At 42.9% G+C, this 22,770-nt stretch overlaps 1 protein-coding gene across 1 annotated transcript in view; it reads right to left on the bottom strand.

The window, feature by feature from the left end:
- The window catches only part of PTPRT (protein tyrosine phosphatase receptor type T), a 457,248-nt gene extending 441,440 nt beyond the window's left edge, over window positions 1–15,808 (bottom strand). The window contains exon 1 of the mRNA XM_074920627.1: window positions 15,619–15,808. Coding sequence (XP_074776728.1) covers window positions 15,619–15,688 — 70 coding nt within the window. The 5' untranslated portion in view covers window positions 15,689–15,808. The remainder of the gene's footprint in view (window positions 1–15,618) is intronic.
- Between the last annotated feature and the right edge of the window lie 6,962 nt (window positions 15,809–22,770).

Below are 22,770 nucleotides of genomic sequence, written 5' to 3'. Positions count from 1 at the left end.
GGAGAAAAGGAGCATGAGCATACATATGGGTACGCACTTGGGTCAGGGGCTCACTTACAGCAGTTTGCCTGAGGAAGCACAAAATTAATTGTGGGGGAGCAAGACATCCATATCCTCCAGTGAACCTCTCCAATTCCTTTCATTAGAAAGGTCGCACACAGTCCCTAACCTAAATGAGCTCCCCAAAGATAATTACAACCACCTTCTCCCAACAACCCCAAGTGAAACCATTATTTATCTTGCACACAGGTCCTACAGTGAAAGCACAGTTTAATTTCTAACCCTGACCTCTATGCTTTGGCTACGAAGGGTAACAAGGGCAGAAGAGTTTAAGATACAGAACTGCCACACTCTAAAACAAATTCTGGAAGACACAACCCTCAGTATGCAAGTTGTGACAGATTTGTTTGGTTTTGTTTTACAGACAGTGATGGCACTACCAGTTCTCATTTCAACTGATTAGCAGAGGACTGGTATCACTTCCTGCAAGGAAGAGCTGTATACCACTTAGTGTTCACTTTTGGAAGGTAAAAAATAAGCAGCTCTACTGATTTCATTCAATTCATGTTCACGGATGACAGTCAAGATCTTATCAAACCTTCTAGAGAAGGTACCATTTGATAATACTGGGAGTGAGAAGGGAGCCAGCCTGAAAACACACTGCACTCAATGTCTTTCATCAGGAGATCCTGAAGTATTTCACAAGAGCTAATTAAGCTTCCCCAGACTTCTATGAGATAGAAAAGAAACATATATGCCATTGACGAAAGATTTAATTGAGACATGGAAAACTTAACTTGCCCAGGGTTATAAAACAAGATGGGGACAGAGCTTGAAACAGAAGACCTGAGCCTCCAAATCCCAAATCCCTGATCTAAGCACATTACAAAATATTCATCTATTCCCTGCCTGACTGTCTCACAATGCAGAAATTCCTGTGAGAATAAAGTATTATGAAGGGAACATGCTTCTCACATGATTTGCATGATTTCAGTAAAACATTCAATAGGCTGCTTTGTCATCAAGGAAAGCTGAAGTTAGCTAAAAAGAGCAAGGCTTCATTTTCACCTGTAAGATTACAAAACGCCTTCCACGGCAAGTCAGAGCTCTTCGATTCTCCTAGAAAACCAGGAGTAGAGAGAGTGCAGAGGGCTGCAATATACTTACTTTTAAAAGAATTAATTAACAGTGAAATATCATAAAGGACTGTGAGACGAGGGAAACCTTGATTCATGTTCATCTTATAATATATTTTCTTTAAATCATTTCCCTTATGTAATTAAACATATACTGCAGATTATGTTCTTGTACTCTATTCTCCTTACTATAAATGGCAACATAAACATTTTCCTCCTCCTTAATATCTTTAGAATCGAAGTTATCTGAAGAGAGATATCCTGGGGAACAGTTTTCAATACAACAAATAATTCTTCATCTCTATTTACTTTCTTTTTTTAAACATTAAAGTGGAAGGAAAGGAGCAGAAAGAGTCATGATCAAGTCCTACACAAATAACCAGATTGATTATGTGACTCCTGCTCCCACTACCTTATATTATTTCATTACTGTGTCCTATGAACATGTACTATCAGTAAACTGCACTTTAAGTTCCAGGCTTTTGTTTTGTCCTGAGTTTCCATTAAATAAAAATTGTAAGTACTACCTATTTCTGAACAATTAACTAAGACACCATTCCAGCACAGATATCCTGGAAAATGACAGCCTTTCCTTCCTGCATGAATTAGATGCCAGTGGAATCTAAATCCATGAGAGGAAAAAAGGAAATTCATTAATCCCATCACACTTCCCCCAAATTTTTGTGACCTGTCACAAACTTCTTCCACAACACAGAATCATTTAGGTTGGAAAAGACCTTTAAGATCAAGTCCAGCCATAAAACTAGCACTGCCAAGTCCACCACTAAACTGTGTCCCTAAGTGCCACATCTTTTAAATACCTCCAGCGAGGGTGACAACCGCTTCCCTGGGCAGCCTGTTCCAATGCTTGACAACTCTTGCAGTGAAGAAATTCTTCCTAACATCCAATCTAAACCTCCCCTGGCACAACCTGAAGCCATTTCCTCTCATCCTATCACTTGTTACTTGGTAGAAGAGACTGACACCCAACTCACTACAGCCTCCTTTCAAATAGTTGTAGAGAGCAATATAAGGTCTCCCCTCAGCCTTCTCTTCTCCAAACTGAACAACCCTGATTCCCTCAGCTGCTCCGCACAAGACTTGTGCTCTAGACCCTTCATCAGCTTTGTTGCCCTTTGGACGTGCTCCAGCCCCTCAATGTCTTTCTTGTAGTGAGGGGCCCAAAACTGAACACAGTATTTGAGGTGTGGCCTCACCAGTGCTGAGTACACGGGGACAACCACTTCCCTAGTCCTGCTGGCCACACTATTTCTGATTTCTTAGAGATTTCAAGGGGTGCATTCTCAGCAGAAGATGCTTTAACACACTGCAGCAGCTAGCAGGCCTGTGATGCACTCATGGCTGGTTGGGATGAACTTAAATTCTAGCCTTGGGAAAACAAAACCCATGAGTTGATGGCAGCTCAATGATACTAAAAGATCCTCTTTGATAGGGCCTCCCTCCTTGTACCAACCACGTGGCATAAAGCCACTACAGCACTGTCTTCCCTTGATCAACACATTCAACATTTAACTTTTAAGACTTAAGACTAAGAAAAATACTCTTCGAAAAAAAGCGGATTTTTGTCTTACCTTTTAACTCTTCTTTGCACAAAGTTGTTGCACTGAAGAGTTTAGAGAGTATTCCTAAATAAATCTATTAACCTTACAGCCTCAGAATTCTAAAATGTCACCTAACACCACTGATGGGCATTACAGGAAGCACTCTGCACACAGGAGGAGTGAACGGACACTATATATGGCTTGTAGAAGGAAAGAGCAGAGTAAGGAAAATAAATTGGAAGCCTGAGGGTATAAAGAAAAAGGAGCAAGTTTTGAAGAAATTCATTATTTGTTCTCTTTACACTGCAGTAATGTAAATACTGAGAACAATAAGAATAGAAGTTAATTTTCAGAAGACATGAATTCCCTCCACTTGACTGATAAATAACAGTGTTTTCTCACCTTTTCCTTTAATAGGATTCAAATAATCAATTATTCAATTTAAGTGCATCCCCACCCAGCGTTCTATTTCAGTTAAAGTGAACAAAGCACAGGATGACCTTAATTGCATACACAACGCTGATTTTGATTCAAACAAGCAGGATGAGTGTATCATGAGGCATCACATGGTAAACACATTTATAAACAAACAATCATAAAACCTCAAATCCTGATTCATTACAGTCCAACTGACTGCTTGCAGGTCAAATCTAAGCCATACAATTCCTCAGAGCCCTACACATTCACCTTACAGAGGAGTTGTTGGCACAGTTCACTCTGCCCAAGTATCCAAACTTTTGCTTGTATGCTTCCTTTATCAATTCTGGGGTGACACTGTACCAAGAAGAGAAGAGGCCGGGTATTGCACAATTACGCACAGACCAGCTCATGATTGCAAAACAGCAGTCAAAAGCCCCCACTAGTACACACATGCAGTCAAAAAGAGAAGCCCACAAATTACTGTCCAGTTCTCACTGGTGATGGACTTCCCTACCACAAAGGGAGACTTAAAAGTAATATTGTTAACATCAATAAAAATCAAGCTTTCTGAAGGGTATTAATTGCCTTAGAAGAAGGTTGTCCACAAAATCCTGTATCGATCCTCTTTGTAGATTTGACTTTTAAAAAAATTACCTGATCATATACTCTTTTCTGCCACAGGACCTTTTGTTGTTCTATGCAAAAGATGGATGGTACTTACTGAATGAGCAGGTACTCAATAGTTTGTTTTATTCTTATTGTTAGCTCCGTGGCCCTATGCATTATTTACTGCATGCTATGCAAATTGATCTCCACAGAGAAGATGATTAATTTCATCTCAGATTTCTCTACAGCTATAGAATTTCTGTTCCTCCACAAACATTCACAGATGCACTCACCACACCACCTCACAGCCCTGTGTTCAACCCTCCCTGTTTTAGGGACTCCAGGAGAGATTAAAGAAGATACCCATGTTAAATCTGTGGTCCCCTTGTGAAGCACCCAAGGATGTTCAGGGTCCTCAGGAATCTGCATCAATCCCACGCACAGGAAACACAGTGGCACTGATTTCAGCTGTAGATATGACTTCTAAAGCCCTTTTGAATGTTACATCCAGGGCCTTGACTCAGGGCCCACTGGGGTAACAGCTCATGCTCACCTGCTGCAGCTTGGCTTGCACAACTCACCCAGAATCATTCGGGAACTTCAATGCAGAAATAAGGCATCACATGCTTAACACTCCGCCTCTCTCCGACTTGTACATTATGTACTTTTCTAGCACCTATAAATCATACATGGCACTTACAGAGGGGTTTGTTTTGTTTTTTTAAATACTGCCCTCCCTATTTGCCCCTAGGTTAGATCAAGTCTGAATACAGATCTCGGGGGTGGGGAGTGGGAAGAATTTGGAGGGGCACATGTTGCAATCATGACTTCACCATAATGTTGCTGATATTTAACAGATATGCAACTGATAAATCAGATGAATTAAAAAACACATTTGAGAAGCATTAGCATGTGTTAACATCACTTACACTTATTATATGCTAAATACAGCATCATCTTTTTTCCTCTCACTATACCTCCTCCTCTTTTCTCTCTTCAACAGCATTATAAGAAAGTTAGAAATTCAGAGAAAAAAAGCCTGCAGTGGATTATTCAATTTGTTTTCTCACGGAGTGCAGTACTCTTTCCTCTACAGAAGACAGTCAATTATTTTGTCCTGTCTAAATTAAAATGACTCGGGCAACAGAGTTTCCGCCACTTCCTTTGGGACACAATTCCACAACCTCATGGATCTGCAATAAGATTTTCATAATGCTCAAAGTAAATTATTTTCTTGTTTTAATCTAATTCTAGTACTCTTGGTGCACATTAAAAAACTCTCTCTTCCTCCCCTTTCTTTCCTCTGAGGTGCTCTCCCTTTCACAGCTCCATTCTCAGTTACAGGTCCAGAAGCTAAATGTGTTTAAGATATTGTAAATCTTTGTTCAAAAGTGAAGAAGCTGCTGTCACTTGTAGGTACTCGCAGTACTTTAATTTGTCACTCTCAGGAATAAGATGATGTTGAGGGCTGAGGGGAATATTCCAGACAGAAAAAAATCCCAGACATCCACTTTTTTAAACTACGTGCACAGCAGGTGGCACATTCTGTCTTTAGTGTACTTGCAGTTGAATACGAACTTGAAAAGAAGCATGCAAATATGCTGTCAACTGTCAGTTCTCTCAAAATTTCAGCATTAATCACTCCCAAATTTCTCACATCCACTCAAAATAACATCTACTCTGGATCTATAGTGCAATACTTCCTCAGATTTGGGCCAAATTTCTGCCTGTGATTCTGAACTCAGACCATTTCTACAATTTGCAGTTCTTTAAAGTTTACCTTCACTAAGATAATCCTACAAAGGAACTACTTCTAAATTTCTCCTGAACTTTAATGAAAATTGTATTTTGAAGTCTGAGCCTGATGAGTAATCTGTCTGCCATCCCTTATACTATGAGGAAGCATGTTAGGGGTAAATTGTTATATATGCCGTATAATTCAAACACTCATTCTGTACTCTCTTCAGAAATTTTGACATGAATTACACTTGACAAGCAGGGTACAGTCCAAACTTGTATCATGTATTGATAATGCTTCTGTTGTTTCCTGCATGCTCTGGGTCCCAAACACCTGCAAGTCACCCTGAAGTCAGCAACCACTGGGAATTACACTAAGTGACACAAGGAAATTTACTGCTTCTTTCAAATAAATTCTCGCGTTTATTTAGCATCCTGTTAGCAACAGAAGCTCATCAGCACAGAGCTGGGGGGGGGGGGAGGCAGGGATGGGGAGGCCGCAGAATAACACTTTCCTGCTTTCTCGCTTCATGTCAACACAGCCATAGGAACAACTGGAAGGCAAAGAAAGCCTCTTTTAAAAACAAAACAAGCCAGGGCAATGATTTAATATAGATAACTGCTGAGTGACCTTCAAACACCACCAAGACTTTGTTCCAAAACATTACTTCTCAGCCATTTTGATAAATAATTTTGTGTTATTGTCAGAAAAGCATCAAAGTGCAAGAGTAAAACAGACGTCCAATGCAGCTGTACTCCGTATGCTGATTCTTTACACTAAACATGCAGGGAAATATTAATAAGTACATTATAGAACATTAAAAACTTTGGCACATGGTTTATAAGAAAAGATGCAAAGTGGAGAGTTTACTTTAAAAAGGTTATTTTTGCTTGGTAGGTTCATTTAAGGACAATTAACTATACTTTCTTATTTTTGCAGGCTCTGGCCTTGGCAGTCTCCAAGGTTATCCCTGTGCCAACAGGGACAGAATGCCTGTTTATTTCCAAGCTTTCCATTTCTCTAATTATTGCTACCATGTGCTGATATCTGTTAGTAAATACAGTGTCTCCCATTTTTTAATCATAAAAGTATATTTACTGTTTGTCTATGAGACGCTATTACTAGCAAAAATAATTTATTCAGGCAGCTGGAGGAGTGTTTTGACCACCCTTTTCATAATAGAAATCCCCTTAAAAGGTACACATAGGACTCCCTCTGAGATTTATTGAAACCTATTATTTTGTACTAGATTATATGGATTTTTTTTCCAATTCATATTGGAACGTTTTAATCTCAAGAACTGCAGGGAAACTGCTTGTTTTAGAACACCTGTTTTCCTACAAATCAATTTTCAGATCACATTTGTGGAAACTTTTCAAGTGGTCCTAGATTTTAAAAAAAATCTCCCCCCACCAGAGAAATTTAATAGTGAGTTCTATTCAACTACAGAGCATGCGAACCATCAGCAGCATCCCTGGCAGTAACTATATGCATGTGTGTGTTTGCAGGAGTAACATGAAATAACTGCATTACTGGCAAACAAACCAGTCATTGCTGCCTCCTTCCTTGGCTTTTGCAGGCAGGAGGAGTGGAGAGCTGCAGGGCGCCTCTGATGGATCTGTTCACCCTAAAGGGAATGAATCAGTGCTACAGCCAGACCATAGGAGCACAGAGAGCTGGAAACCACCAATCTGAAGCTCAAATTTACTAGAAGATTATGTCAAATTTAGTTAGAGCTAATAACAATGCAACAAAAAGGTGTGCCTCAAACCACGACTAAGGTTCAGAAAAAAATTTTTGAAGGGAAGGAGCAAAGAAGAGAAATTGCTTTAGCTTGCTGATGGACACAACAACTTTTGGACATTGAGTTTTGTTTGGCTGCTGTGCAAAACTGTGCATCACACCTGGGCTGCCTGGCACAGGCTCTGGACCAAGCCAGCAATGCACTAAGGTACCCAGACACAGCTGCAATCCTGATGAGCTACTCTGGTATGGACAGGGGTGGACAGCAGTGGTTTTCAGAGGGCAAATATATAAAATATATATTTATATTATATATATAACTTTTGCATGCTTATTCTTTTTCATTACGGAAATAAACAGTGTACAGCTGTAGTGTGAACACAGGAACAGATCTCTGAAATATCAGTTGAACTAGAGTAACAAAAAGGAAAACTGCTTCTATCACGTTTTAGGCTCTTAAAATATAGCAACTGGCAAATTTAACATCTCCATCTCATATGCTTTTCTATGCAAACCTAGAACGGGGTGCTAGTAAATTCAAAATATTTGTATCAGTTTGGTCTGTGAAGAGATAAGCTCAACCCGTTTGAGAAACCGTCACTGTGAAATTAAGGAAGGACAATAAAAAATATGCACCGTATCCCATGTTTAAGCCTAAGGACCAGAATTTGCAACAATGAGCTACCTAGCAATAACTTTGGTTCACAGTTAACTTACAGAAAGGGAGATGGCAGAAATGATGGCAGCGCCAGCCATCTGCGCGCACCAGGAACAGCAGCCAGTTTCTGAGCTTCATTTTATGTCTGCTTCCTCACTGTTTCTATCCTGCCAGGCTCCTCCTGCCTTTCATGTTTCTTCTTGTACTTGCTCCCTTCCTCTTCCTACTGCTATAATCTCACCACATTCACCTTCCCATCACCTTCTCCATAATTACCCCCCCACCCAAACACGCTGGCATCTTCTCAGCTGCCACCCTTGCTGCACGGCTGCAGCGCTTCTGCTCCCTTTTCTTTTGTTGTTTCTCTCTTGTACAACTGCAAGATGAAAACGTTCTTCATGAGGGTAGCAAAAATGAGTCATTTGTGCCTCTGAAGCATTTAACGCTGCTGGCTCTTCAAAGGTTTCAAAGTTGCTAGACAATAAAGCAATCACATTAGGTTTAATAAACAATAAAGAGGAAAAAAGGAACTTTCTATTAAAGACGCTCACTGGAAGAGATAACTTGATACTGTTAGAAACTGACAACTGCCTATCAAGTGCAGAATGAGAAGGAAGGTAACAGCTCTTCTGCTCAGCCAATTTACAAACATATCCCAGCTAAAAACTAGAGAAAGCAGTTACCCCCGCTAGAACAGAAATGCAGGTACATACACCTCTTGCAAACAAGTGGACTTGCATGGAAAACACTGGAAATAGCTCATGTTTCTATTGGTGCTTTTCAGTTCTTAGGAACAGAGTGAGAACAACGTAGTAAAAATTCTTGACACCAACGCAATGCAGTCATGTGTGGAGCTACATACACACAGCCTCTTGGTTTAGTTTTGGGGGGTTTTTTGGTTATTGCTTTTTTGTTGGAGGTTTTTTGTTGTTGTGGGGGTATTGTTGTTGGGGGGGGAGGTGTGTGTAGGTAATAATATACCTTTCAGCCACACACCTCTGAAAAAACATCAAAATGCAAAGTATTTCCCTAAGAAACAACTGACTGTGGTGGAAATACATTACACTTTACAGTTTCATCAACAACTGTTTCTATTAGAGCACTGAATTCACACCTAGAAATGCAGAGTAAGATTGGGGCTGCCAGCATACAAATGGGTGCACATTGACAGAAAATCCCTATTCTGGAAAAATGAGCCATCAAGCACAGCAGCTTCCCATCTTGCTGACAGAAGTGTTCTTCTGCTTATCCAGCAAATACTGCTGCAATTCCAATAAGAGTATTTCTAAAGGAAGAAAAACCCTTCTATATAGCAGTCAAATTGGTTTAATTCCCTTCTTCCTCCCCCGCTGCATCTTCATACTCTGTGTCTACTAGGTGGTCACAACCACACATGCTTTCTGCCAAGCGATACTTTTACTGATCTTCATTATCTTCTTAAATCAACAAAACCACATGACACCATTACCATACTCAACTCCATGCTTTTTCATTAAAAAAAAAAAAAAAAAAAGAACATGAAAGCACACTGCACACAACTGCTGTATTTGCCTATTTAGGCCTTACCCCCCACCCCCCCACCCCCCTGTTATTGAGGGGCTGCCCTTTGAGTCAATACCAAGGAAATGAAGATTCACACACAAGCACATTAAGGTCATCCCAGTAACAGTGACAAATTCAGCAGTACTAGAGTCAAAAGCACAACATTTCAAGAATGTCATCCCCAGTACAGCATGAAGCCCTACTTCCAGCTCAAGCAGGTAATGATATTTTCTTCAAATTCAAAAAGAGAAGGATTGATCCCCGACATATAAATGGATAAATCCTCGATTAAGTTGTAATACTCTTGCTATCATTGTTCTTTTCAACACTGCTGAGCACAAGTAGTGAAACAGCCCTCCTTCGCTCAATGTACAGCTGAATTAGCAGCCAAAAACTGCTTCCCAGTGATTTAACGTAGTCACTCCCCAGGAATGAAGCTGAGATTATGACAAGATGTATGTGAAAAAAATGTGGTAAACTCTGTTTCCTCTTTTATGTAGGTTCTGAAGACATTTCAGCTAACGAAACATGAGATATAGGATACTTTAAGCATTTCCAGTACAAAGAAACAGCACAGCTGAATAAAGTTTGCGTAACCGTAGGTTGCTCAGGCTGCAGCGCTGATCTGTGCCCACACAATATCATCAGCTGTCAAACCCCACAGCCTTTCTGCAAGATAAACTCAAAAATATCAAGGAATAAGAGTCAGGTCCCATCCTCCCAAAATTCATGAGCAGCTCAATCATTCTTTAACTCCATGAGCTGCATCACATCAGACCACAGCAGAATTCACCAAGTCAGCATGGATTCCCAAGCCTGCAGTCCCAGAGGGATCTAGCTAGAAAAAAGAAGAAATCAACCGTCTGGCCTTAGATTGATTTACAAGTACTAGTTGAAAGAAAACAAGCAAGCCAGAGGAGACCAAGCACAAGTAGGTTCACTCTTCCTGGAGTTTCTTGTCCTATTCACCAGGTCTTGCTCACAGGCAGATACACCTGTGCTTCCCAGAACTACATCATCTTTAACTGTAGCATTAAAATACTTACAGTCTTCTTTCTCCAAACGTCCTTGTTTTCTTTAACTGACTTATCAGCATTTTCTTCTGGAATATGCAATACCCTGCTGTCCAACTTGCAAAGTATTTGACATCTCTGAACTGCGGCATGATAGATGGGATGTATTTATCGGGTATTAAAAACCAAGTGGGTCTGATTAAATGATGCATAGTCTGATTAAGACATAGTAATTGTCTCCTCTACCATGAAGATACACAGTCTTTCGAGCTTGTAATAATGAACACTAGAAGCAATTGCTCGTTACGTAATTACAAGTGTACAGAAAGACAGGGCCAGGCTGTAAGAAGTCCTTACTGATGCCATCAACATTCACCTGCTTTGGGGTGCGTAGGGCTCCTCTTTTCCTCTGGTTTTGCCTGGAAAGAGCAGGGTGGTGGGTGGCAAGTGGCATTCAATAGTAAGAAGCAACACAGGGCCAGGAAGGTGATATGTCAAGAGATGGGTGAGGATTTCCCCAAGAAAGCAGATATCATCTAAATGAAGTGCTATCCAAGTAGTGCTAGCCAGCATAAATGGGGAGAGCACCATCTGAAGAAAAATTAGGGAACCAGGAAATGTGAGTGGTACTAGGAAAAAGTGACTCTTGGCTGAAGATGCTATTTTAAATGAGCCAAGTACTACTGCTTCATAAAATGTTCAAGAAATACCATAAAAGCCAAGTGTACCATATTCTTCTCAAGAATGACAACACAGAGCCAAGAAATGTCAACCCACAAGCTGTTCTTGGTGGAAGTAGAGCCCTCTGGTACAGAGGCAATGGGAGGCACAGGAGGATTCTTGCATCGCAGCAAAAAACCTGGTCTACAACTTGGGTTAGTTCATAACAGCAGGTGACCTCTATATGCTGCTGCTGTTTAAAATTTCTGCAAGGAAAGCCTCGTCTATGAATGTACCTACAAGCACATTTTAGAAGCCTCATTACATATTTTATCTATGCATTACAAGACACCGAGGAAACAGACTGAAGCAGTTTCCATAAAAAATTAAGAAATCTCTCTCTAAAGGACACACGCTTTATATAGCAATACACACACGCACTCCTGCTGCTCGTCACCCAAACATCATAAGAGTTTTTATGAATGTTAAGTAGGCTTCAGCATTTCTGTGGCAAAACAGATACATATTATTGCTCTTATTGCTCACATTAGTAAGCAAGCCCATATATACCTCAATCACATTTTGGTAGGTGGATTTCAGATGACATCTGCTAGGTTTTTTATTTAGTTTTTTTATTAGGGCCATGTTAAGGCAGTCTCAAATTTGCTCATTGCCAAAATATTTAAGCTCCAGTGCTAATGTTGCACACCTCTCCATTCTACACTCAGCACTTCTCATTCAAGCAAAGAACAATACCTGCCAATACACATTCATTTACCTCATTTATAAAAATTACAATGAAAATTACCAGAGGCATAAAACAACTATTATGATAAATAATGAGCTTAAAAAAAACCCCACCATACACATACAGAGGAAGAATCAGACACACTGATCCTTCTATGCTGAATGTTATTCAGAAGGATTATCAGTTCAATGCTGAACAGATCAATTTATTTCCCTTTCTTCTCTCCACTTAACTGGATTTTATATTCAAAAGTAATTGCTCCTGTAAGAAACAACCCTTGTCCATATCTTTAGGTTCACAAAGCCTCAGACCTACATCTTTACCACTATTCGGGTTTCCATGGTAACAGATGACGGTGCCTTCTAAAAAAATACTATAATATTCTACAGTAAGTGTCCCAAATCATTCCCATAATATTAATGAGAACTAGAGCACGTGGGCCTGCACATAGAGCGTAACAGACTAAAAAAAGTACAATTAAACAAGGAAAGAGCTCGAGGACTTTCAAAAGGGTGGATGGTAAAAAAAGGGCTCTGCATTTGTAAAAGAGAAGGATTATCACTCAGATTCACAAATGCCTTTATACACACAGTGACCTTTCGTTGCCACTGTTGAAATAGGCAGTTTCACAACATCACCTTTTAAATATTAATTGTTTATTTATTAGAAAACAAATCAAGCCAGCCAGGAATGAAAAATAAAGTTGAATTGTAGTGCTAACAGCTCCCCAGAGGGAGTGAAAAGTGATTATTGAGTTAAATGGCTGCATTGTTAACAATTGCCACATAGAGTAGCTTGCACAGAAAGATCCGTTTTTCATTGCCAATTTACTGACAGCAAAATCTGTGAGTAAATGAACTCCTAGTAAATGAATTAATCTTCCCCAAAAAATTCCTTGCAGTTTGCTCCCTTGCTCCCCTGTTCAATCATCCCTGGACAAACCATGTGTAATGAAAATGAACTATCAGTTGCCATAACTTTATGATGTGGCAGCAGTCTTTGAAAGCAGCCAGCTACACGTCCAAACATTCAGGAGCTCTGCCATAGCAAAACAAGGAGCAATATAGGGGGAAAAAAAATAAAGCAAACACTGACATCAGAAGAAAAACAAGCATCAAAGTAATCTGGTGTTCAGGTGAACAGTCCTAATGTAAACCCAGTGTCCTACTTTCCCCCTGAATGCTTTTTCACAGCTGCAAATGATTTAATCTCTCCATTCTCCGCTCTATTGTGCTGAAAATGCACACAAAACAGACCGTAGCAGAGTGCAGAGCAACTGCAAGAATACTTCACATATTTGGTGGGAGAAAAAACTGTACACGTGCTTTAAGGAAAATACTTCCCCATAAGCAAAGTTCCTTAATTTATGAAATCCTAAAAAAATTGACAATTACTAGAATTACCTGGTGTCGCTTCTGTCTCCTCTACGGGAAAGTAGAAGAATTAAATTAGTAGTTGACCCTAAACCTAACAAAAAGTTTAGAACCTTAAAACCATACCTCCAGTTGTAAATAAATACAGAGACTGCAGGCAACTGAAATTAATTGCTGGGAAGAAGAGTTATAGATGGAGCAATACAGAAATTATATAAAGAAGTGTTAACCAGCTCCCTTAATGTACAACTAGGTATTCCAGGAAGAAGCCATCAGCATTCTGCTGTCGCTCTGTAGTACTCCTAATTTTCTGTGTTGTGAATAATATGAAAGAAGCAGCAGCAGCTGTGCAAGTTGGGTAGGAATTGAACACCATTTCATGTTGTCTCTTTCCTACTTCTTAGCCCAACTACGTGTAAGAAAATAAATCCAAAAACCCAGCCAGCTCCTCGCACAGTGATTTTTCGGGATGTTTAACAAAAGGCTGCTAAATAAACGCATTAGACTTTGAGAAATAATTCAATCAGAAAGAGACAGGAGATATTTGCATCCTAATAGTTATGGAGACAGCACCACCTCATGGAAGATGCGAAAATGCACCGACGGCATTAATTCGATTCTCTCCAAACTTCACTGAAATTTTGAGACAAAGTGCATGTAGAAAACTTTGCTTTTTACCAGAAAAAATATCGGCTATATGGACAGAGTCCTGACTACTACACTTGACGCCAGATACATAATCTAAGAGGAGAAAACTATATTTTAACTTCATTAACAGAAGCAGCTCAGAAAACATTATTTCTTAAAATCAGCTCCTCTTATTTTTGAATGGTAAGGCGTGTGCTAAACCAGGAGGCAGAAAGCGATACTAACGATTAGGAAGCCCCACAGTCACTATCCCCACTAAACCGGTAATGAAAACAAAGTATTTCGTGGCTTGCTGAAAATAGAGATTAGTCGGACAGATTCATTAAGTTTGCGCGAATCCAGCTCATATTATATTGCTATTTCCCTCAAACACAGAGTGCTTTCTGCCCCCTTAAAAGTTTGCCATTTTCACAGACACTCCTCTTTCTGAGCATCTGGCTAAATGATTCATCAAAAGCCGAGGCTCTAAGCTCAACTGATGTGACAAGCGTCGGGAAGAGGCGATGCGCGCCGTTGCCTGGCGATGTAAACCCGACCCCGCGGCGGTGCCACGCGTGACGGGAGGGCTCCAGCCTCCCCGCACCCCCGAACCCTCTTCTCAGCCACGGAAACCAGCGGGTCGAGGCACGCAGGGGGCTCGGGCAGCTCCTACCCTCGGCGCCCTTTCTGTTCTGAAGACGTGAGACAAAGTCATTCCAGCTCTCAGTCTTAACTAAGAAAAATCTTCCACTGTTGGAGCTGAACTCAACTTAGGCACGTTGGAGGTATGAAACCAAGTCACAAGCACAGAGATTTATCCCTACACTAACCAATGTTGCACTGGGAGTTTTTACTTGCCTTAAATATACTGATGGAGGGGGAGACAGATAAAAGACAAACAACTTAGCTAGATACATGAAGTCAGGAGAGAAGAAAGTTACAACTGTTTGTTTTTTAATATAAAAAGAAAAACTGCAGCGAGAACATTAGTATCATATTACAAGATCCAGGAGAAAAATAAAACTACACATATCTTCGGTTTACCTACAAAACAGCACAAGAGGAGAAAACTAGCTCTGTAAGCACCTGTCATCTTCAAGTAATTCAAACTATGCCTAAAGGAACTTGTAGGAGGGGGGCAATAGCTGGCTGCTATTAATGCACACATGCCAGGGAGCAAAGTATTCCTTAACGTCAGAGCGACAGAGAAAGTGACAACTGGGAAGGGGCCAGCCCGACTAGCTGAGCGCCCCCGAGAAAGTTACTTGGGAGAAAAGGGGAGAAAAAGCTGCCGCTAAACTTCAGCGAAGCACCCCAGGCCCCCGGGCGGGGAAAGGCAGCGACCGCTCCCGAGCTGCCGGCCCTCGCCGGGGGCTCGGAAAGCCCGTCTGCTGCAGCCAGGACTCGTGTGTCGTGAATCCGGCAGTAAAGGCGCTGCGGTCCTCTCCCACCACGGGCAAGTTCCCGAGGAACGAGCCTCCCCGGTCCCGGACGCGGACACACTCCGCCCGCGGCGAAGCCTCCGCAGCCCCGCGCGGCGGCTCCGGGCTCGCCTCGGCGACCGACTTTCCCCAAGCCCGCTCCTTCCCCTGCCGAGCAGCCGCCTGCCGAGGGACGTTCCCATCCCTGCCGGCTCTGGGGCTTGCCCAGGGAGCTCCCTGCGAGGCCGAGGGGCTGGAGGAAGGGGCGAGGCGAAGAGTTCAGGTGCCGCGGGGACGCCCCGGGGGCCGGCGGAGCCGGGGGGGGGGGGCAGCCGGCGGGGCGAGCCGCGCCGAGGCTGGGCGGCACTCACCTGCGAAGACCTGTCCCTCCGCCTTGGGCAAGAGCTGCAGGAGAAAGACGATCGCGGCGACGCCGGTCATCCTTCCCCGGAGTTCACCTGCCCTCCCCGCTGCCGCGGCGCCGCTGCCTCCCTGCAGCTATCCCCCGCATTGGTGGCTCGGGCGCGGCGGCGGCCCCGGCAGCCGGAGCCGCGGTGCTGCTCGGAGGAGCCGCCGAAGTGGCGGCGGGCGGCGCGGGGAGCGGGCGGGAGGCGGGCGGGCGGGCGGGCGGCCCCCCCGAGCCAGCGCCGGCCGCGCCCGCGCAGAGCCGGCCCCGCTGCCCCGGCGCGGCGGGGGGCAGCACCCCCCGGCCCCCCTCCCACGGCTCCGTCAGTGGCTGGGCTGGGGGTGGCTGTGGTTGGGCTTTTTCTATCCCTGTGCCAGCCCAGCTGCACACACACACAAATCTCCTATCGGTAGCGGCTGAAGTGCAGCATCTTGCCAGCAAACCTGGGCTTCCTGCTCCTGCCCTGTTTCCAGCGGGGATGGAGAGTAAGTGCAGGGTATCGCATGAATCGGGGGGTGGCACGGCGGCCGGGAGGGGGGACGGGGATGGGGGGGAGCGACGGGGATGAGGGGGTGCTCTCCCCCCCCCCCACCCTCCGCCGGAGCCCGGCGGGCCAGCGGTGCCCGGTTTCGGAGGGTCCTTTGTTCGAGCTGCGCACAGGCGGTTGCAGCTGAAAACAGTAATTTTCAGGATTATTTACTTTACTTTCAAGAGAGTTAACTACCAAATACCGAATCACAGCGGGTACTGCTGCACTCCCAGGCTTTACACACAGGCAGAGAAACAATCTTTAACAAAATTCTGAGAACTGCTTTCCGTCAACAACTTTATCAAAAAAGCATGCCTCAAGAAGGGAAAATAAATTTTAAAAGAGGCACAAATAGGAGACCTATCATATCGACCATCTGAGCACGAATTTGCACAGGCCAAGGGAAGTGGTGACCGCCTGGATAAAGCCCCTGGTTGATCACCAACAGCGCAGGAGCTATGTTAGACAGTAACTCAACTTTCAGTAGAAATCCCAGCGGGGCTGGGCACGCATTTCCTCACGGTGCGCCAGGTTTAATCGCGCCGTTTCCCCACTGAACCCAGCACTGCTCCTCGTGACAGCTAACCTCCCGGCCCCGCGGCTCAGCCCGGCCCGCAGGGGGGGGCTGTTGCGCCGCGGAGGCCGCCCCGGCCCTGCCCGGCGGGAGGTGCCGCCCCGCCCCGCCCGACTACGGGGCCCGGGCCGGCGGCACCGGGCGGTCCCCACCGGGGGGGCTCTGCCTTGTGCTCCGGGGCTGGTTGCAGCCCAAGCCCTGAGAGGAACTACACCCTTAACCCCAATTTGCGTTTAAAACTTGGTAGTTCGCACTTCGCGTTCAATACCCGAGAGCTCCGGAGACTTAAAAGTCACACGCGAAGTCTGGAGATGAATTTGTTCCAGGGCCCTGCGTGTCTCCAGGCCCCGGCTGACACCCTGTCCTGCCCGGCACAGGCCCCTGCCGCCCCGAGGGCCACGGGCAAGCGGCTGTGGCGAGCGTAAAGGCGTTTGCTTGCAGACACAAAGCAGGGGTTCAGCCACCCCCTAAGCACCTCGTCTTCCATCACTAGGAAAGACCACAAAGGCTGCAGTGCTCTTCAGGTGAAGAGGCTTCTTGTTTTAGCACTGAAGGGCCAAGCTTGACATACTGACATCACCACTGAAGAATTTCACATTGCAACCCGCATCTGCATTCGAAGGAGAGCGCTCCCCTCCTAGCCAAGGGTGACAGGGGCAGTTTGCAGCTGATACTCCCCCCTCAGCAGTGTTCAGCATCCCTATCCAGAGCCGAGTTTGAGAGGTCCACCTGTCTCACTCAACCAACCCCACCCAAGGCCAAAAAAGCCCTCTAACCGATGGAGTGTGGTCCTTTCTTTAGGTGTCACCATCACTTCAAAAACTACAGCACACCGCTACCTTTGATTGAGTATAAGGACAATCACAAACAAGTATACAATTGGAGATAAAGAGAAAGCAGAGCACAGAACAGCAAGGAGAAGGAAAATATCCCTAGTCCACTAGGTAGTAGGAAGGATCCAACCAGCACAGCAGGCATAGTCAGAAACTGCTAGAATAATTCTTGCATCAATGCACATTGCTTGGACAATAAGAACAGAGTCCTGAAACACAAAGGTGGTGCTGGTAAGAAGCGAAGAAAACAGTGACATAAAACAAGATGTAAAATACAACCCTAAATCAAGTGGTCACTAGCTGTTTCCATATAAACTAAATGAAAGGGAAGAAACAAAAGCAAGCCTGGAATTAGTGTTCAGAATGACAAAAATTTGGTAGACTAAGTGATTTTACTGAGGTCCAAGGAACATAGGGAATAGAAAGCAGAAAATCTTAATACTTCTTCCAAGGAAAAGTGTCAACCTAAGAAAACGAATCTGCATCGTAAGCAAAGTGAAGAAGTGTAGAAGAGAAGATTTTTACCTCTAACTGGATAAAGAGGTTCAAAATAAATGGTCTACAAGAATCTAGAAAAAGGACTGATCAGAAGAGACAACTGTGTCCTAGACATCAAATACTGTAAAGCCAAACATTAGGCTGAACTAAATCAGGCCAAAACCTTATAAAGGATTGCTGAACTCAGAAACATTTTCCTGTGAGAGGAAAACAAAAAATAAGATGCAAGATGACTGCAGTGATAACAGGATAAACTAAAACTAGGCAGATATTAGCACAAAAAACCCAAACCCCTCAGGGGAATACTTCAGTTAATGACAACACTGAGCTGGTACTACACTAGCTGTTGAACACACAGCAAGTCTGGAGCCACTTACCTTTCCCACAGTGTACAAGGCCTTTCGTAGAAGAAACTACGAAGGAATAAAGTTGTAGAGCTACACAAAAAAAAAATAGTTTAAAATAAAACATGGATATTCAAATTAGGGAGATACAACCTTTTTTAAAAAAACAAACCAAAACAAACTATAACACAACCCCTAACACAGAGGTTATTTTGTAAATGAAACAAGTATGATGAGGTCATGTCTACCACTGTTTTACCAAAACATCCAATTGAATGGCTCATAGGAAAACAGGCAATATTACAAGAAAATACACGCATCAAGGAACTGTGCTAAAAGAGAAAATCAACAAGACTGAGCTGCAAGCAGAGATCACAAGGACATGAGGTTAACAGCCAGGTACTTTTAGAATCTTGTTAAAGTTTAATTTTTACATTAATACCACTGGTTGTCTTCTAATGAAATATACTGATGACAAAGTCAATAGATATTTGTAACACAAGAGGATTGAAGTAGTCCTTCAAACAACAGCATCTTTGGGGACTGGATGTGTAGTGGTGGGATGAAATAAAACCATTAAAAAAGACTTGTGTCACTGGAGAAGGGCAATGAGAAAACATTCTACAGATCGGGAATGTGTCATTTAGAAATAAAAAGACATACCATCAGTATAACTAGTTTATAGCCAAGGGAACCCCTGAAATTCAAACAGGGCCGTAACATTGGTTCAGTGATCAAGCAAGACAGGGTTAAGCTATGCTCCAAAACCCAGACGCTAACCAAGAAATAGCACACATGAGTGTATAGGCTTTTATATAATTGTGCTGGTTTTGGCTGGGGTAGAGTTAGTTTTCTTCACAATAGCTAATACGGGCCTGTGTTTTGGATTTGTACTGGAAGCAGTGTTGGTAATTCAGGGATGTTATTGCTGAGCAGGGCTGACACAGAGTCAAGGACTTCGCTGCTCCTCACCCCACCAGTGAGGGGGCTGGGGGTGCACAAGGAGATGGGAGGGGACACAGCCAGGACAGCCGACCCCAGCTGACCCCAGGGATGTCCCAGACCATATGGTGTCACGCTCAGCGTGTAAAGCTGAAGGAAGAAGGAAGAGGGGGACGTTCAGAGTGATGGTGTTTGTCTTCCTAAGTAACTGTTACACATGAAGGAGCCCTGCTTTCCTGGCAAAGGCTGAGCACCTGCCTGCCAATGGGAAGTGGTGAATGAATTCCTTGTTTTGCTTTGCTTGCATGCACGGCTTTTGGTTTACTTAAACTGTCTTTATCTCAACCCACAAGTTTTCTCACTTTTACCCTTCCCAATTCTCTCCCCCATCCCACCGCGGGGAGTGAGCAAGTGGCTGAGTGGTGCTTAGTTGCCAGCTGGGTTTAAACCGCAACTATAATGCGTGGCCTCTGAGCTAGCACAAAGAACTAAAACCCCTACAAAACTGACTTACTAAATCTCTACATTTCTGAGCCAGTATGTCCTATACAACATTATTTTATAAAAGTGACAAAAGTTCTAAGTCTGATCCCATCCTTTTGTATATCATCATAGCTTCTTTTGCTGTTACTAATAAGTCAAGCAAGGTCTCAAGTGGCTTAAAAAGAAAACATTAACATAAGTTCTGAAGTTTTCTGGAGCCTGTTGCTTGAGGCTTCTTGACTCCATAAAACTGTGTCAGATGAAAGAAGAAAAATTAGTTCTTAGTTTTACTCACCTGCAAATGATACAGCTTGCCCCTGGAAAACAAAGCACTAATCAACTGAAGGCACTCTCATATTCTGCTACTAAATGTATTTAACCAAGAAAATCTATCCCCCCCAAAAAAAATCAGCTCATGGACTTGAATACATATGTTTTTGAAGTATTTAGCAAACAAGTTAGTTTGTAAGTATCCAAGCCTACTACCAGGCTAGGATAGAAACTCATCCAGTCCCCTATAGTGTGTACAACATCTCTCACACCTCCTGCAGAAAGCCAGCTCACGGGCAGTAGCCACGCTACCTCTGCCCCCAACAGACAACGCAGTTCCTCTTCCTAAAAATAAGAGTCCACAACCATGTGCTTTTTTAAAGGATAGGAAAACATCTTTTTGCAGTTCTGTGGGCTTCTTCAGTGGTGCACAGTTCACCAAAACACAACTGCCACTGAGCTGTCTGCGTTTAGGCAGATTCCTAGAGGTACAGTAGAAACTTCATTCCGTGCACACAGCACCACACACCCAACGGGTGCGTAAAGGGAACCTCGCCGTTCCTTGAGAAGTTCAGTACACATCAAGATCAGTCTGATCCTATACGGTAAACTACTTTTTCTCCCCCGGGGCAAGCAGTATGTATATACTTACAAATAAACACAACATTTGCAGCTTTCATTACAGAGTTACCTATTACGCAGTACCTTCCATACAAATTAGCAGGATTCATGACTGAAAGTTATAGGTCAAGTTAAAAGGGCACATTAAAGTTCCCACTTCCTTATATTGTGCACTGTAAATTTGGGTCTAGAATGTGATCTGCTAAATTTTTTGTTGTCACTGGTGGGCAGAGGGGGGGGTTAAAGAAAGAAAACTTAACACCTTGCGCTGTTTTTCTGATATCACTTGCAACTTTACCCATCTGTCTTCCTGATTTCAATTTTTATTGTTAAAATCAAGTCTGTGTCTCCAGCATCTGTTTCAATTCTCCATATGGGCTCACCCATATTTACATATGCACACATGCAGAAAAAAAAAAAAAATACCACAGTTGCGCATTGCCTTAAATCCTGAGGAGTTAATGGTAGGCCGACTCAGTGAATATCAGGGAGAAGACCTCTGCCTGGTTGCCTGTACCCTTTAAGTGGTGCCTTGTCTGTTTTTCCACTCACTGAGTTATCAGCACATTCACAGATAACTATGTGTGCAAATGCAGATACCAGCTGCAATCATTAATCGATGTCAGACACATTGGCATTGATCTCTTACGCATCATCCTCATTAATAAGTTTCTTCCTTTCTGAAGATAAAAAACTAACTACCAAGCCATCAATTATTTAGAAATTAAAGTTCACCTCTATACATGAACACAATGACACTTTCCAGGAAATGCCAAAAAGGCCTGGATCAACAAGTTTATCTTGACAATGCTGTATCATAGAAAAGCAATGTATTAATACCATAGACAGTAGAAAGGTACAGCAAGGCAGCAACATTGAAATAGTCTGAAAATGTCAAACAGCCCAACAGTTGTTCTCCATTTTGAACTCTTCATTTTCCTATATAATACAATAGGGTCAGAGTACTCCAATAAATCTTTCTAAAACAAAACTGGTTTACATGGTTGTAGCTCAATTTATAAAAATTAATGAAAATGCAGAGACAGCTGTAATACACAATATTTAGACTGCCTGTCTGTACCTTACTACATACTTTGCTTCTTTTAATAGGCTGACCAGCAGAAGATGCAGCACCTGGCTCTTCATGCTGGCTGCTGACTTGAGATGGATGAAATCCTGTAATGGGAGAGGGAATATTCCCTTTGGAAAACACCTGAACATGCTCAGTGGAGAAAGTTCCTTGTGTGCAGGTTGAGATGACAGGGACAGAAAAAAAAAAAAAAAAAAAAAAAATAAATTATCAGACAGAGCCAAAAGGGAGCCCGCATCAGCAGCACAGCCAGTGAGACTGCAAAGAAGAGCAGGAGCAGATACACAGCCAGGCCTTAGAGGGAATAAAGGGAGGCTTTTCTGAGCACCCAGAATAGATGCTGCAGCGTTTGCAGGAATTCACTGTTTTGTTGGATGAAAGCAAACCTGAAGGACAAGGCTGACTGAAGGAAGAGAGTGGGCAGGGGAAGACTTGCATAGCCAACCTTTTATTTTTATTCAGTATTTTCCAGATCACTCTGAACTTTTGCTATTTTAGAAAGTTTGCAGTTCTAACAGTTAGCTGTAACTTATTTTCAAGGTAAAGAACAAAGACAAGGGACGTTAGTGTCATTACTGCCATCTTCTGACTCAGTAGTACCTTGAGCATAATTCATGTGGAATATTTTTCCACTGGTTCTATTAATTTTAGCTGTTTCCAAAACACTGAACAGGTATAACTTATGTTTTACCTGGGTTTCATCACTTATGTACCATGTTACATTCCAAGCACTAGTCCTTGACACTACTCAGTTTTCTCATTAAAAGCTTTCATGCAAGTTTTGCTCAATATAAAATGTTCTTGAATTAACACTATGAAATGGGTATCCAGATTACATATGTATTATCAAGCAAGTGGTTCTGCACAACCTTCCAGAGGACACTGCCATTAAATGGGGAAGCAGATGCCTTTTCATTAGTCACAAGAAACAGA

Source organism: Athene noctua, chromosome 16 (genome assembly GCF_965140245.1).
Source record: "Athene noctua chromosome 16, bAthNoc1.hap1.1, whole genome shotgun sequence".
NCBI lineage: Eukaryota > Metazoa > Chordata > Aves > Strigiformes > Strigidae > Athene > Athene noctua.
The sequence above is the reverse complement of the archived record's forward strand: the minus strand, read 5'-3'. Positions and strand labels throughout refer to the sequence as shown.